This window comes from Aristolochia californica, unplaced genomic scaffold (genome assembly GCF_029961685.1).
Source record: "Aristolochia californica isolate CCGP_79_NKW_82.1479 unplaced genomic scaffold, dmAriCali1.0.hap1 SCAF_10, whole genome shotgun sequence".
NCBI lineage: Eukaryota > Viridiplantae > Streptophyta > Magnoliopsida > Piperales > Aristolochiaceae > Aristolochia > Aristolochia californica.
Window position 1 is genome coordinate 4,295,236 of NW_027181771.1, and position 14,870 is coordinate 4,310,105.

At 41.4% G+C, this 14,870-nt stretch overlaps 1 protein-coding gene across 3 annotated transcripts in view; it reads left to right on the forward strand.

The window, feature by feature from the left end:
* Positions 1-14,870, forward strand: part of LOC137940616 (uncharacterized) — a 48,174-nt gene that overhangs the window by 23,524 nt on the left and 9,780 nt on the right. For all 3 annotated transcript variants that reach the window (XM_068785772.1, XM_068785775.1, XM_068785779.1), the window contains exons 11-12: positions 65-280; positions 413-460. In XM_068785772.1, the coding sequence (XP_068641873.1) occupies positions 65-280; positions 413-460 (264 nt within the window). The remainder of the gene's footprint in view (positions 1-64; positions 281-412; positions 461-14,870) is intronic.

The window sequence follows — 14,870 nt, forward strand, 5'->3', positions numbered from 1 at the left end:
TTGTCTGATGTATTTATGGTGACAAAACTGTCAACATTGTTTTCTAAAATCTACTCCTTTGCAGGTTACTTACCACACACCTCCACGTTTCCCAACTGATGTAATAGAATCTATACGGAAAGGAGCATCCCTGTTATTTCAACGGCTTGGTCTTCTTGACTTTGCTCGTATAGATGGTTGGTTCTTACCTTCTGCAAACTATCGATTGACTTCTGAAGAAAATAATAGTGTGTTTGGAATTACTAAATTGGGTACTATTGCCTTTACTGACATAAACCTGGTAAGCTTCAAATTTCTTAAACAATCTTTCCTCTGATCAAGACAATCAATTTGTATCTTTTCATGTCTTTGTTTACTGTTTCTAACTTATTTCATGTACAAAATTTTTATGTTGATTTTCTTCTTGAAATAGATAAGTGGCATGGAACAGACCAGCTTTTTATTTCAACAAGCTTCCAAGGTACATTTTTCTGCCTGAAATGATGGTTAGAAGAGAATAATCATGTAAAAATGGAACTACTCTTGTAACTAGGAATAAGTCTGGTTTAAAAACAATGAAACTGAATTTGCACTTCCATTATAACTCTTAATGAAATTCTCGCTATTAAAAAAAAAAAAAAACCTGAATTTGCACTTGGAACTATAGCAAACAATTTAAAGATACATTTACTATAGATTTGGGATCTAACCTTAGATGGGATTACAATTCATGACGATAAAATCCACTGAGGAAAAGAATAGAAAACTAATAATAATTGTAAAAAGGATTGCAACAGGATTGACGTCATCCGTCGACGTTTTCTCTAGAGAGGATCAGAGGACACCTTCTGATACCATTTGGTGAGTTGGAAGGATATTTGCATGCCTCGAAATCGGGGTGGTTTAGGCATTCGGCCTACGAAGGAGATGAACAATGCCCTTTTGCTCAAATGGATCTGGAACTTCAACATCAAGCATAACAGCCTATGGGGTGATATGGTCAGGTTCTATCTTCAACCTTCGGGTGCCTGGTGGAGGGAGGATGGCGCTACTCGGCTCCTATCCCCGATATGGAAATCAATTCAAAAACTCCTCCCAATATTCAGAGATGCAACTTCCTTTCACACAGGCAATGGAAGAACCCTCCTCTTTTGGTCGAATGAATGGTGTGGCCCCCGTCCCCTCTCCGAGGATTTCTCGGGGCTCTCTAGAGTGGTGAGGGACCTCTCTTGCTCAGTAGCTGATTCTTGGAGAGATCGCTCATGGAGTCTTACGTTTCGCCGGGGATTAAATGATGAGGAAACTACTGCTTTTTGCTCTCTCCTCTCCAGACTCAACAACACGACTATTCGTGTGCATGCAGTTGATAAACTGACATAGAAGCCCAACATTAATGGCCGATTCACGGTTACATCCGCCTACTCTCACATTAGAAAACAAGATTACAACATGCATGAGCACAAGGCAAACCTGGCATGGAAGCTCTCAGCACTTAATAAAATCAAATTCTTCGTGTGGACGGCCATCAAGGAACAGATCCTCACCTCTGACAACCTCCAGAAAAGAGGTTACACCACCTTCGATTGTACTTGTCCTCTTTGTGGTGTGTGTGATGAGACAATCTAGCATGTTCTCTTACATTGCGACTTTTCATGGCAAGTCTAGATGAAGATATTTCAGAAGATTAGTCTTCAAATGGGGCTACATCAGGACCTTTTTGGCACCTTTGAGATGGTTATGGGGATACACCTTCCTAAGCTGGGCAAAATAATTCTCTTGGCATGCCTTGCACATGTCCCATGGTGTATATGGCTAGAGCGAAATAACTAGAGATTCAACTCCAAGGCTAGCAACCCAGATAATGTAGCTTCTCAAGCAGTGAGCCTTATCTCGAGCTGGCTACATTCTAGGAAGGAGTTTGCTTCTCTATCGGGCGTCTCCCTTCGAGAAAATTGGGGTTTGATAGCGCACATGGCGGGCCCCCGTAGGAATCTGGTTATGGCTAACTGGGATCCTCCCTCTTACGACTGCATCAAACTCAATTTTGATGGCAGTGCTTTAGGTTGTCTTGGGCCAGCTAGAGCTGGTGGTGTTTTTAGAGACAGCAGTGGAGACCCTATTCTATCCTATACAGGGCCGGTGGATATTGCTGATTCAAATACTATTGAAGTGAGTGCACTTCTGTTCAGCCTCCAAATCTTTAAAGAGCAGCTCCATGGCAAGCTGATTATTGAAGGCGATTCAAATACTGTCATCAGCTGGTGTTTAAAAGAAAGCTCCCCTCCTTGGCGCCATTGGCCAATTACTGATTGTATTGTTGACATTGTTGACATTGTTGACATTGTTGACATTGTGTCATCCATTCATTGTAATTGGAACCTCGTTCCTAGATCAGCCAATTCTTAGGCTGATAAATTGGCAAAATTCGGAACCTCCCAGCAATCTCTCAGTGTTTGGGAAGGCTTCCCCTCGTGTAATCTGCTTGTCTGAGCTCTCTTAATAAAATTCAGCATCATTTAAAAAAAAAAATAATAATTGTAAAAAGTAAGACATTTATCCAGGAAATGCAACAGGGTTTTAGGTGTCTTCCTTATAAGATTCTCTCGTAGAAGTTTATTAGAACTGGAATTCTTGATTTTCTTAAAAATTAAATCAGAACTGAATCTCTTAAACAACAAGTTAGAATCTCATAAACAACAAATTAACTCAAATTCATTTTAAAACTACAACATGAATGATGGACCCACGTGGAAGACTGTGCTTCCTCCCCCCACGAGGGGCATTGGGAATTCCCCCCCTCCTTTCTGGCCCACTTCTTCGGGAGGAGATCATGCACCCACGGAGAAGCAGCAGCAGTAGCCTAGGCAGCACCAGCAAGCAGCGGATGAAGAAGACCCGAGTTGGCAAACCGTTGTCAGCCGAACGTCCAGATGAAGGATAAGGTAAGAAGACAATTCTGATTTCGATTTCAAAAATGGAAACGCAACCGTTTCACTCAGTCGAATGAGTGAGAAGATTGACGAAGTCATTTGCATCCCCACCAGATCTGGCCCGAAGAAATCCTTTATCTTTGTCCCAATCAAAGCGGCGGATGCCTTTGTGGCCATTTTCGACAAGATTCAGGCTGGTAAAACCGGCAGAGGTTTTGGGAGGTCCCTTTTCACGGGCGACCTGGAATTTGAACTCCACACCCAATATCATAGAGGCCAGCTTGAATGCGCCATCACTCAGTGCCAAGGATCTCTGATAATGGGTATGGTTTTCCTTCCACAAAACCCCATCTTTGGATTTCGCTGGAAATAAGTTTCGCGCAACCTTCCTTCAAATCCTTAAAATCCCAACCTTTCCCCCTCCTGCTAACCCCACTCAAAAAAATACTCAACCCCACCCACTCATACTCCCCCCCCACCCTACAGAGCCCGAAACCAAACGCCACCCTCCCATCCCTGCCCCCCTCAAATTCTCAAACACGAAAAACAATATTCCCTCACCCTCCCAAGCCAAGCTATGACTGAAGGAGTGCATCGATTGTCTTGGGTGGCAATCGCCTCTGTCCATCCAACCAGCAACTCTAGCCAGCAAATCAGACAATGGATTCATGGAAGAGAACCAACGATAGAGGTCCAAGCCACTACCCATAGTCAGGACAGACAGTGGCTTAACGTCTTCAACTCGGCTGAAGACCCAAAAAAAGTCCACAAATTGAAGAACGTAGTGGGATCCCCAATCCTAAACATGGAAGATTGGACCTCTGACCTCACATCCCCCATCTCAGGCCACTGGGTGGTTGTCCGTGGCATTCCAGTGGACCTATGATGCAGACACACCCTAGAGTGCCTCGCGAGCATATTTGGCGAACTCCTCTAGGCAGAAGAACAACCGACGTTCCTACACTGGGAGAAACTCATCCTGCGGCCAAAAACTTTGGTAAGTGGCACTCACTATGTGAATCTTATCTCCGGCAAAACCTCCACTTGGGTCATCCTGGAATTCGAAAGCTTGGTCGTCCTCCCCGCCATGGCCCCTGACTCGATAGGTAGGGGTGGCATCGAGCCGAGCCGAGCCGAGCCCAAACCTACCTATGTTCGAGTCGAGCTTGATTTAAATATTTCGAGCCGAGGTTCGAGCCGAACCTCGTCTCGAGCCTAAAATTGTTATCGAGCTCGAGCCCCAAAATTTTAACTGAGTTCGAGCCAAGCTCGAGCTTCAACATACATTAAAACTTTTCAAAAAATATATATCAAATAAATTGTATATAAAATTATGCATACATTTTACATAAAATTGGGCATGAGCTCTACATAAAATTGGGCATAACCTATATATATAATACATGTATAAGATTGGGCATGACCTCTACTTAAAATTGAGCATAATCTATGTATATAATACCTATATAAAATTCGGCATGACCTCTACTTAAAATTGGGCATAATCTATATACATAATACCTGCATAAACACTCCATAAAATTGTCTATACATTCCATAAACACTCCATGAAATTATTTATACACTCCATAAAATAGTCTAAACACTTCATACACTGCATAACATTACGAATAAACTCCATACAATAATCAAACACAACAAAATTAAATGAAATATCATTATCAATTTACAATCACCCAAATAAAAACTATAAATCCATAATAAATTTACAAACTATAGTTGTTTCTCTTTATGCTAAAAAATAATATACGACCCTTCATGAGCAAAATCTCCACCTATGACAAAAAACAAAAAAATAAAATTAGTTATTGTTAGATAAAAAAATACTCTTCCACTACTAGTTACTTATTGTCGTTAAAAATATTAAAATTACCATGATGAGAAAAACATGAAAAATCATGTAGCTGGTAGCATTATCTCTACACTCTTCTTCTCAGGCTGTAATCATAAAACAAAATTTTAATAAATAACACTAAAAAAATACTAAAAAATATCATAATAAATAATTAATCAAAGAAATTCACCTTTTGATTTTTCTTTACACCGTGAAGAGCCCGAACCCAATCATTGCCACAAATCAAAGCTTGAACTGTATTTGGTGCCAAGGAAGAACGATATGAGTCTATTACTAAATGTAGACTTTGAAACTACTGCAGATATGAAAATTACAAGGGGGGTAGTCAACAAACTTAAAATTTGAAGTTCATATTCATCTCTTGCTTCAAATTCATTTCATTCATCTACATGAAATGCAATTTCAAACTTGGTATTAATGTGGACAATTCATGTACACTGGAAAACAGTTTCCAGTGTTAGTGTCCGAAAATGAGAAAAATATAAAAAACAAGAAAATAAGTAACTTATAATAGTATACTTAATTAAAACATAATACTTAAACCCCAAATTAGGTAAAACAAACATGATTACAACACGAATCAGTAATTTAATGTATAATTAAAATTAATTAATATATTAATTAATTAAATTAAAAATTATATTATTTAATGATTGCAGTTTATTGTACATTAATACAATAATTACGTGAGCCAATTAACTATGCACATGATTAATTATAAAAATAAATAAATAAATAGGAAAATTTGATCAAATGCTAACTTTAACACACTATATTTTTACGTATTATTGCATCGTCCGGAGGAAAAGCAGTACTAGAGGCGGTTAGGGCTGAAAAAATTGCATCAACCAGAGGAAAAACAGGCTGAGAATAGGATTTGCAAGTTTTTTTTTTTTTTTTATAAAAAAATCACTCGTGCAAAACTCGCATGTGTGAACTGCATGTGCGAGTTTGCACGCTGTGCGGGACGGAACGTCGAATTTCCCCCCTCAACTTAGGTATTGGGGGGGTGTTTCGCGTTCCGACGAGGGGGGTTCTGTTTCGTTCCGGCGAGAGCGGTGGCCGGCTGATCTGACGGCGGCAACAGGCGGTGGTGACAACGACAGGAGAGGGTTCAGAGCAGCTGCTCTAGCTGGGGTACGACGAGGCGAGGGCGACGCTACGGGAGTCGACGGCGATGAGAGGCAGAGAAGGCGATGCGCGGGGGGAAGGATTAGGTGCGGCGGCGGCGGAAGGGGCATCGGGGGCAAGAGGGAGAAGGGAGATGGAGGCCAAGAGAGGGAGAAAAAAATTTCAGAGGAAGAAGAAGACCAAGAGAGCGAGAGTGCGGGAGAGAGACCGAAAAAAAAATTCGGGAGATGGCAGACCGCCAAAAATTTCCCAAAATCCCCCCAAATCCGCCGCTCGTTAAATTAACGAGCCGTCGAGCCGAATCTGGCTTTGGTCGAGCTCAACTCATTAATTTAAACGAGCTGATTTGGGATCTCGAGCTCGAGAGATACCGAGCCGAACTCGAGCCGCTCGTGAGCTGGCTCGGTTCGAAGCCACCCCTATCGATAGGTACCCAACCGAGTTCAACTCAGTCCGGGTTAACTCAATCAAATACTGAGTTAACTTTGAACCTATCCGACACTGAGTCACACCAGAACTAGGCAACCAGGGCGACACCAACAGAGCCCGCAGGGACAGTTGTACCAAACCAAAATTCAAAATTCAAAAACTCAAAAATCTCGAAACTACCAACTTCCGTACCTTCTGACCCGACCCAACCTACCACATCAACCATTTGTCCACGGCCCTCGGTCACATCAACCCCAACCTTGAACTTATCACCACCCTCGGTCAGACCGCCCGCCATCATACCATCAACCTCGGACAGACCACCCGCCATCATACCCCCAACATCGTTCCGACCGCCCTTACTGCCTCCATTTGTCAGACTACTCTCCATCTTGTCGCCCACCTCGGTCAGATTGCCTGTCACTATACTGCCCTCCTCAAGGAGCTCGCCCGGCACCATACCACCTGTCGTCATACCGCCACCTATAATATTGCCGCCTGTCAGTTGGACTGACAGCGCTTAGTCTCCAAAAAATCTACCCCTCACCCTTGAATCCCGTACCTCCTCAACCTGGATATCCAAACACGTTACCAACCCCGACTCTACCGCCTCCCTCAGTCAAGTCTCCCTACCTTACCCCATCACATGTCACTAACATCGTCCAAATCCAAGAAAACCCTCTAACCGCATCGCCCTCGAAATCCTCCCCACACTCCTGCTCTCTTGAATCCTACGTCACCAAATCCCAAACCAGTACCTCTCGAGCCCCGCCACTAACATTTACTCCCATACCTTCTCAGCCTCCGACTTCAGCCACCTCCTTCCCCACTCAGATATCTACCTTGAACACCGCCCTCTCTTCTTCCTCGAATCTTCCTTCCCCCGACAAATCGCACTCCCCTATGCTCTGCAAAGAACCTTTCCTCTCCAATCTTATCTATTGTTACGCACTTACCGAAAAACCAAATCTCCCCTCCCCTGCCATCACCTAATCAGAAACAAATCTTGAAATACTCACCCTTCTCCTGTGATTTAAATCTTCCGGAATCTTCAGACTCTAATCCTGTCAAAAGATGGGAGTTGACACTCATCACCCCTGCCTCCTTGAACCACCAAACCACCTACTCCCCAAAAAACCCTCTCAGTGCTACCATTCGGAACTCCCCCGCCCATCTGTCACCCACCAAAATAAATGACTGGTTTGTGTTTGGATCCTTCTACGACGTAGAAGATCAATGGGGCTCAAACCCCAAGGACTCTCCCAACCTCATTGATTGACACAGTTATTTTACCCCACCAAATAAAGGATTGTCAAACTGTTTAAATAGCCTCTACCCCCACATTCTTTGTTCAACCCCCTTGGCAACTATCAGACCTATGTTTCACAATCCAATGGAGGCCTCAAGTTCCAAAGGCAAAGCTCCCATCCCCCCTCTACTCTCACATACTCCCAAAAAACTCTGAAGAAGAAACCTCCCATCACCCCCTTTGCTCACACATATTCCAGAAAGAAGAACAAGAACAAAACAAAAAAAATAGCCCACCAAAACCAAACATTCCAGCAAGCCCTCCACCCACTTCTCTCCCGCAAAAATCAGATTATCTGGCCAACTTTTCTCAAATCGCTCAGACTGATGCCCAAATGGACTTCATCCAATTCGTCAAAGAGCAAGAGCAAGAGTTCCCTCCGCATGAATTCGAGGAAATAACAAAGTTAGCATAGGAATTCTGCAAATTTTTCCACTACAATCTCCAATGCCCAGAGGAGGATCCCAACACCCCCCCCCCGCCCCCCCCCCCCCCCCCCCCCCCCCCCCTCACACACACACACACACACACGTCCCTAAATGATTGTTCTTTCTTGGAACGTCAGAGGAATCGGCTCACGCTCGAAACGTGCAATCATCAAGGTGGCCCTTTTAGAATGTAAGCCAAACATTGTAATATTGGTTGAAACCAAACTACAATCTTTTGATAATTTTGTTGCTCTGGAACTTTGGTATGATTCTAACCCTGAATGGGCAAAAGTTGATGCGATTGGGCATTCTGGAAGTATTCTTGTTCTCTGGAACCCAAACTCTGTTGAAGCCACTCTCTCCCATCCTGGTCTTTTTTCTATTGGTATACGTTTTCGTGACCTCTCCTTGGGGACATCTTGGGCCCTAACTGGCATCTATGGACCAACCCGTCACAATAACCACGCCTCCTTTTGAGAAGAAATCCTCCTCCTCGTCCAACTCTGGGACCTTCCCTAGCTCCTGGCTGGGGATTTCAATGCCATCCTTCAATGTTCCAAAAAATGCCCTCCCGCCATTAGAACCACCTCCACTATGCGAGCCTTCTCGGATCTCATTAGTAGCCTCAAATTCTCCAAAATACCTCTCTCTAGAAAAAAAATCACATGGTCAAACGGCCAGAACCCCCTGGTCCTCTCCAAACTTGATAGATTCTTTGCCAACAATGAGTAGCTCCAAAATTTTCCCAACACCATTGGCCAAGTCCTCAATAAAATTGGTTCTGATCATTGGCCGATTCAAATCAACACTCACCTCCCTGCTTGGGGCTCATCTCCGTTTCAATTCGAGAACTCTTGGATCCTTACTGAATCCTTCAACTTCAATCTTGTTGGATGGTGGCAAGAACTCTCTCAGCACCCTAACCCAAGTTGGGCGCTCCCCCTATGGTCTCTCAATCAACGTGCTATTGTTGTTTCTCGGAAAAAAATTATCCGCCGCCCCTTATCTGAGTTGGATCTCCTCGAAGAGAAAAGGTCCCTTTCTTCCTCTGATTTATTTCTCAGAAACAATTTAAATCTTGATTTATCCAATCTTCTTCAAAATGATACCTTGTACTGGAAACAGCGAGCCAAATTTCGCTGGCTGGCCGAGGGGGATGGAAATACAAAAAAATTCCATGCTATTGCCTCGGCCAGAAAGAGGGTTAACCATATCACATCTCTCTGTCATGGGGACCAAGTGATCACGGATAGCCCCTCCATTGCTAACATTATTATGAAGTTCTTTACAGATCTTTATAACGCTCCAACCGTCCTACACTTTTCCAGCTTGATTATAAGCGTATTTCCTCTTCTGATGTGGACTTCTTGGAATGACCTTTCAGTACTGAGGAAATCAATCTGGCCTCTCTTGGCCTTCCGAAGGATAAAGGTCCTGGTCCTGATGGCTTCAATAGTGAGTTCTATCACAAATTTTGGGAGATTGTCAAAAATGATGTATATGTATTTGTTCAAAATTTTCATCAAGTTGGCATCACTCACAAAGCTGTGGGTGCTTCTTTCATTGCACTAATTCCAAAAAAAGCAAACCCTGTCGTGCCCCAAGACTGCCGACCTATCAGCCTCACCACAAGTTTTTACAAAATCATTGGTCGAATTCTTGCCAATCGACTCAGATCTCTTCTTCCCAAAATCATCAGCCCTAGTCAGTGTGCTTTTATCTGTGGTCGAAATATCCTTGATTCAGCCATGGCTGCACATGAACTCTTGGACTCCTTAAAAAAATCCAATATGCTCAGATTTGTCTTGAAACTCGATTTTGAAAAAGATTTTGATCGTGTGAAGTGGAAATTAATTGACCAGCTTTTTGACAAAATGGGTTTTGGGACACGCTGGAAATTTTGGATGAGAAGCTACATCTCCAATGTGTCATACTCTGTACTTGTTAATGGAAAACCTGCCGTTATTTTAACGCCACAAGAGGCATTCGGCAATGGAACCCTTTGTCTCCTTCCTCTTCACTCTCATTGCAAAACACTTGGCATCCATGGTCCGTCTTGCAAAAAATTCCGGTTGGCTGAGCCCCATCTCAGATGATCCCAGTCAAGATATTTCCCTACTTCAGTATGCTGATGACACCATTCTCTTTGGTGAAGGTATTGTAGAAGAAATCTCTCATATTAAAGCCCTGTTAAATTTATTTGAACTCTACACTGGTCAAAAAGTAAGTTGGACAAATTCTTCAATTACTGGCTTTAATATTGATCCTAATGAGTTAAATTCCATGGCTCGTTATCTGGGATGTAAAATTGCAACGCTTTCCTATACATATTTGGGCTTACCTTTGTCACCTACTCTGCCTTCCAAAAGCTCTTGGCATCCTATTATTGAGCGATTGGAAGGCCGCCTGGCGTCTTGGCGAGGAAGATTTTTTTCTAAGGTTGGTTTGTTCTTATTAAGTCTTGCCTGCATTCCAAAACAACAAAATAAGTCTTGCCTGCATGGTATCCCTTCTTATTTCCTCTCCCTATATCGAGGCCATGCTTCTGTCTGCAAAACAATTGAACTGCTCAAAAGGAGATTCCTGTGGGGAGGACTGAACGGCGAAAGGAAATATAGCCTTGTGAAATGGGCTGAGGTATGTAAATAAAAAATTCTTGGCGGACTCGGGATCTGTGATACTGCTACCACAAATTCTGCACTGTTATTTAAATGGATTTGGAAGTTTAACTTATATCCGGAATTGATTTGGAGGAAATTGGTTGCTGCTAAAGCAAATAAATTATTGGGTTGATGGATTGAGGGTGGGCGATGTAATTGGTTGTCCCCTGTGTGGAAAAAAATTGTAATATTGTTACCTGCTTTCAAAACGGCTGTAAAATGTTACTCTGGCACGGGAAATGTAACAAAATTTTGGTTAGACTGGTGGACAGGCACCCACTGCATCAGCATCAGCCACAACTTGGTTTCTAACTTGGCAAGAAATATTGAAGCATCCATCTTGGACCAGCAAACTGCATTGAAGGATGGAACTAAATCTTCGAAGATCACTTTCGGATTCTGAGGCCTTGGTGGCATCAGACCTCATCACCATTATTTCCTCGGTCAGACTCAGAAATGTGCCTGATACTCTTATTTGGACACCATGCACTCAACGTAATTTTTCAACTTCATCTACATACAATTTCTTGAGCTGTCCCAGCCTTCCACAAACCAAACATCCTTCTGCCATTGCATGGACCTTGCTTGCCCCTCCTCATGCTAAATTTTTCATCTGGTCCGCATGTAGGAATAAAATTCCCACATCAAATTCTCTAATCCGGAGAGAAACCCATGTCCCCAACCCTCTATGCCTCTTCTGCCAAACTTCCCCAGAAACAACCACCCATATCCTTTTACATTGCAACTATGCCCATTTTGTGTGGACCAGACTCCTCAACAAAATCGGTCTCCAATACTGTCTCTCTCAAAATCTCTCATCTACCATCCTCTCAGTTACTAATGCTAGCCTCCCAGAAATCGGAAAATTATTAGTCTCTTGTTGTGTTGGGCATTATGGAAACAAAGGAATAATCTCAAATTCAATCTAAAATCTATTCCTGGAAATACATTGGTTAAAAAAATTATTGGTCAAGTTACTGCGTGGATCCTTCTGCATAAGGAATTCAGAAATCTAAATGGATCTAACTTTCGTGAGAACTGGCGGATAATTGCTGCTATGTCTTATCTACCTCGCCCCCCAATTATCGCAATTTGGTCTCCTCCCCCAATGGGCCACTATAAATTGAATTTTGGCGGAAGCGCTTTTGGATGTCCTGGCCCAGCGGGTTTTGGTGGTGTTGTTCATGACGAAAATGGTACTCTTCTTTTTTCTTTTACTGGGCCAATTGGAATTTCAGATTCAACCACTACTGAACTTTCCGGGTTACTAAATGGACTACGGATCTTCAAAAGTCGTCTTACTAGGCCCCTTTGCATTGGAGGAGACTCAAAAAATCATCATCAATTGGTGCGCAAAGACAGTACGTCCTCCATGGCGGCATTGGGACATGTTTTATGATATATGTAATTTAACTTCTTGTTTAAATTGTAATTGGAAGTATATTCCTAGGTCAGGTAATCATTTAACTGATGTTCAGGCTAAATTAGGTGTTTCACTCCAACCCCTTGTTGTGGAGGAAGACCCTATTTAGCAAGGTATTGTAATCTTTCTCCCCCCTTTTAATAGCTTATACATCTTCTTTAAAAAAAAAAAAAAAAATACAACCTAGAATAGGAAAGTTCTAAGAACAAAAACATATAAAACTCATAGACGAAAAAGACACCTTTAAAAATAAGAAACTTAAGAAATTATTAGTTGGAGTAATCCCATGTAGGTTAAAATCAGGAAATTTCTATGGTTATTAGTTGGAACTTGAACTTTCGTCATTCTGCTGATACAAATAATCCTTGAAAAAAATACTATTTTTTCTCTTCTGCTATTTTGCTTGTGTTATATCTGTCTATAACTGAATCAATGAATCAATTAGTTCTTGTTCAAGAAATTACTAATAGAAAGAAAATAATATCTTTACGTAATTACATAAACTAGTGGGAAATGCTCAAAAATCTTATGTAATTACTTTGTATTAGAAAATTTCAAGGGGAAACTATATATTCCATTTTTTATACATTTTAAAACAAGTTATATAATATTTTATGTCAAAATGTAGTTTTTCTAACTAGGTATTGTTTAGTAATTTCTGTATAATTTTTTATTTTTTTAGTGGGTCCATTCAGCCAATTAAAGGCTTGACCAAATGGTATGTTTGGTTGGCTGACTCTACTTGGATTTTCTCTAGTGTCTGAGTTGGTTTCTGAGTTTGAGTTGTGCAGCCGTGATTAAAATGACTATCTCAGCAGTATGAAGTTTAAATACCCTTTATCTCCCATTAGAAGATTCAAGGTTCAGGTTTAAGAAACTAGAGAAAATCTTTAATCTAATCGGACACACAGATAGGACTTTTAGTCCTTATTAATGACCAAAAATATATTTTAAGCTATCAAAACTGTTGCTTCCAAGGCCCCAGTTATGCAAGAATGGATCCCCCCAAAGCACTGTTTCCTAAAGTTGAACTTTGACGGTTCTTCGCTGGGCAATCCCGGGATCGCAGGTTTTGGGGGAGTTATCTTTGACCCCTCTAGAAACCAGTTTTTCTCGTATGCTGGCCCGTTAGGCATTGCTGATTCCACGTCGGTTGAGCTTCAAGGTCTTCTTGATGGGCTTCGCGTTTTCAGAGACAATTGCAGTGGCCCTCTACATATTAAAGGAGACACTAATTGGTTGGTGCAAGTATGCTTCCTCTCCCCTGTGGCGTCATTGGGACTCTTTTAGGGAGATTCTTGAAATTGCTTCTCAATTTTCTTATATTTGGTCTCACATTCCGAGATCTGCCAATTCGGCAGCAGATGTGCTTTCTAGGATTGGAGCAAACCTACAATCTCTTGTTGTTAGGGATTTGCTCCTATAGCTTCTGTAATTTTCTCTGTTAATATATATATACATCTTTTTCAAAAAAAAAAAAAGCTATCAAAACTGTTAATCCATTTAATTTGATCTTCAATTAGTTGGAAAATTAAATTTAAAAATTTCATCTGATCAAAGGACTGTATGCTACACAATTTATGAGTGTCTTACTTCTTCTCATAATTTTGCGTTGTTTTACAAAATGTAGTACAAATATTATTAAAGAAAAGCATCCAACTCAAAAGCTTAAACATAGAATTAGATTAGAGGCCTAAACCAAGCTCTCATATTAGGTTGTGGATCACTCTAAATCTGGTGTGGGACTATTCTCAACACCCCATTCATGCGTGGGCCTTCATTTCAGCTTCAAACTCATGGATCATTTTATGTGGTGGCCCAGCTTTCATTGGAGTCCAGGACCTATTCAAATATCACGAGGAAAGATATCTAACTCAAAAGCCTAAGCTTAGAGTAGAAAGGTCCACCCAAGTTCCTATACAAATTTTTGGATCACCTAAATCTGATCTGAGATAATTCTCAGAAATAATATCACTGCCTTAGTTTTTTCCTTTTTTGGTTATATAGATGATTACTTTTACATGTGTTGATGTGCAGCCCGCCTGGATTTGGTCTTAGTCAATTCTTTTGTTATGTATCAGATCCTCAAACTTTTGAGGAACCAGGGTACTGGCCAACTAGGGTATCCTTTGACAAAGATAATAACTTCCATTATCATTCTGAGTTTTTTTAACTGATTAGCTGCTTAAATGGGTTGAGTAATTCAGATCTCTACCTGCTGAAGTACCCACAAAAGTTTGTTTTTTTTGAAAAAAAATTGCTTTCCTTGGTGGATGGGTATACTACATGTGAAGTACAAACATTCTGATAGTCCAACTGCAACTACCTCCATCATGATGATCCTCACCAGTTTGCATCCGAATCCTACAAGTAGGAGATGCACTCACTCTTGATGGTCAGTAAAAAACCATATTCATTGTGGTCAGTGAATATATTTATCCCTATATCTGTTGTTAGATACCCCTGATGTCTTTACTGCTTATCCTATCAGCAGTCAGTCTAATATACTGCTACCAAGGGATGCAAAGGTTCCAAAATACCTTGCTGTGAAAGTTTAGGGGCCATGATTGGAATCAAAATCACCATGTGTGTTAGGCAGAAGTTCCCCTTGCATAAATAAATTCAACACTATGTATCCAAAGATTTAAATATGTTGCTTTGTTTATCTATAAGCTAGTTTCCTGTCGACTGGTCCTTTGGAACCT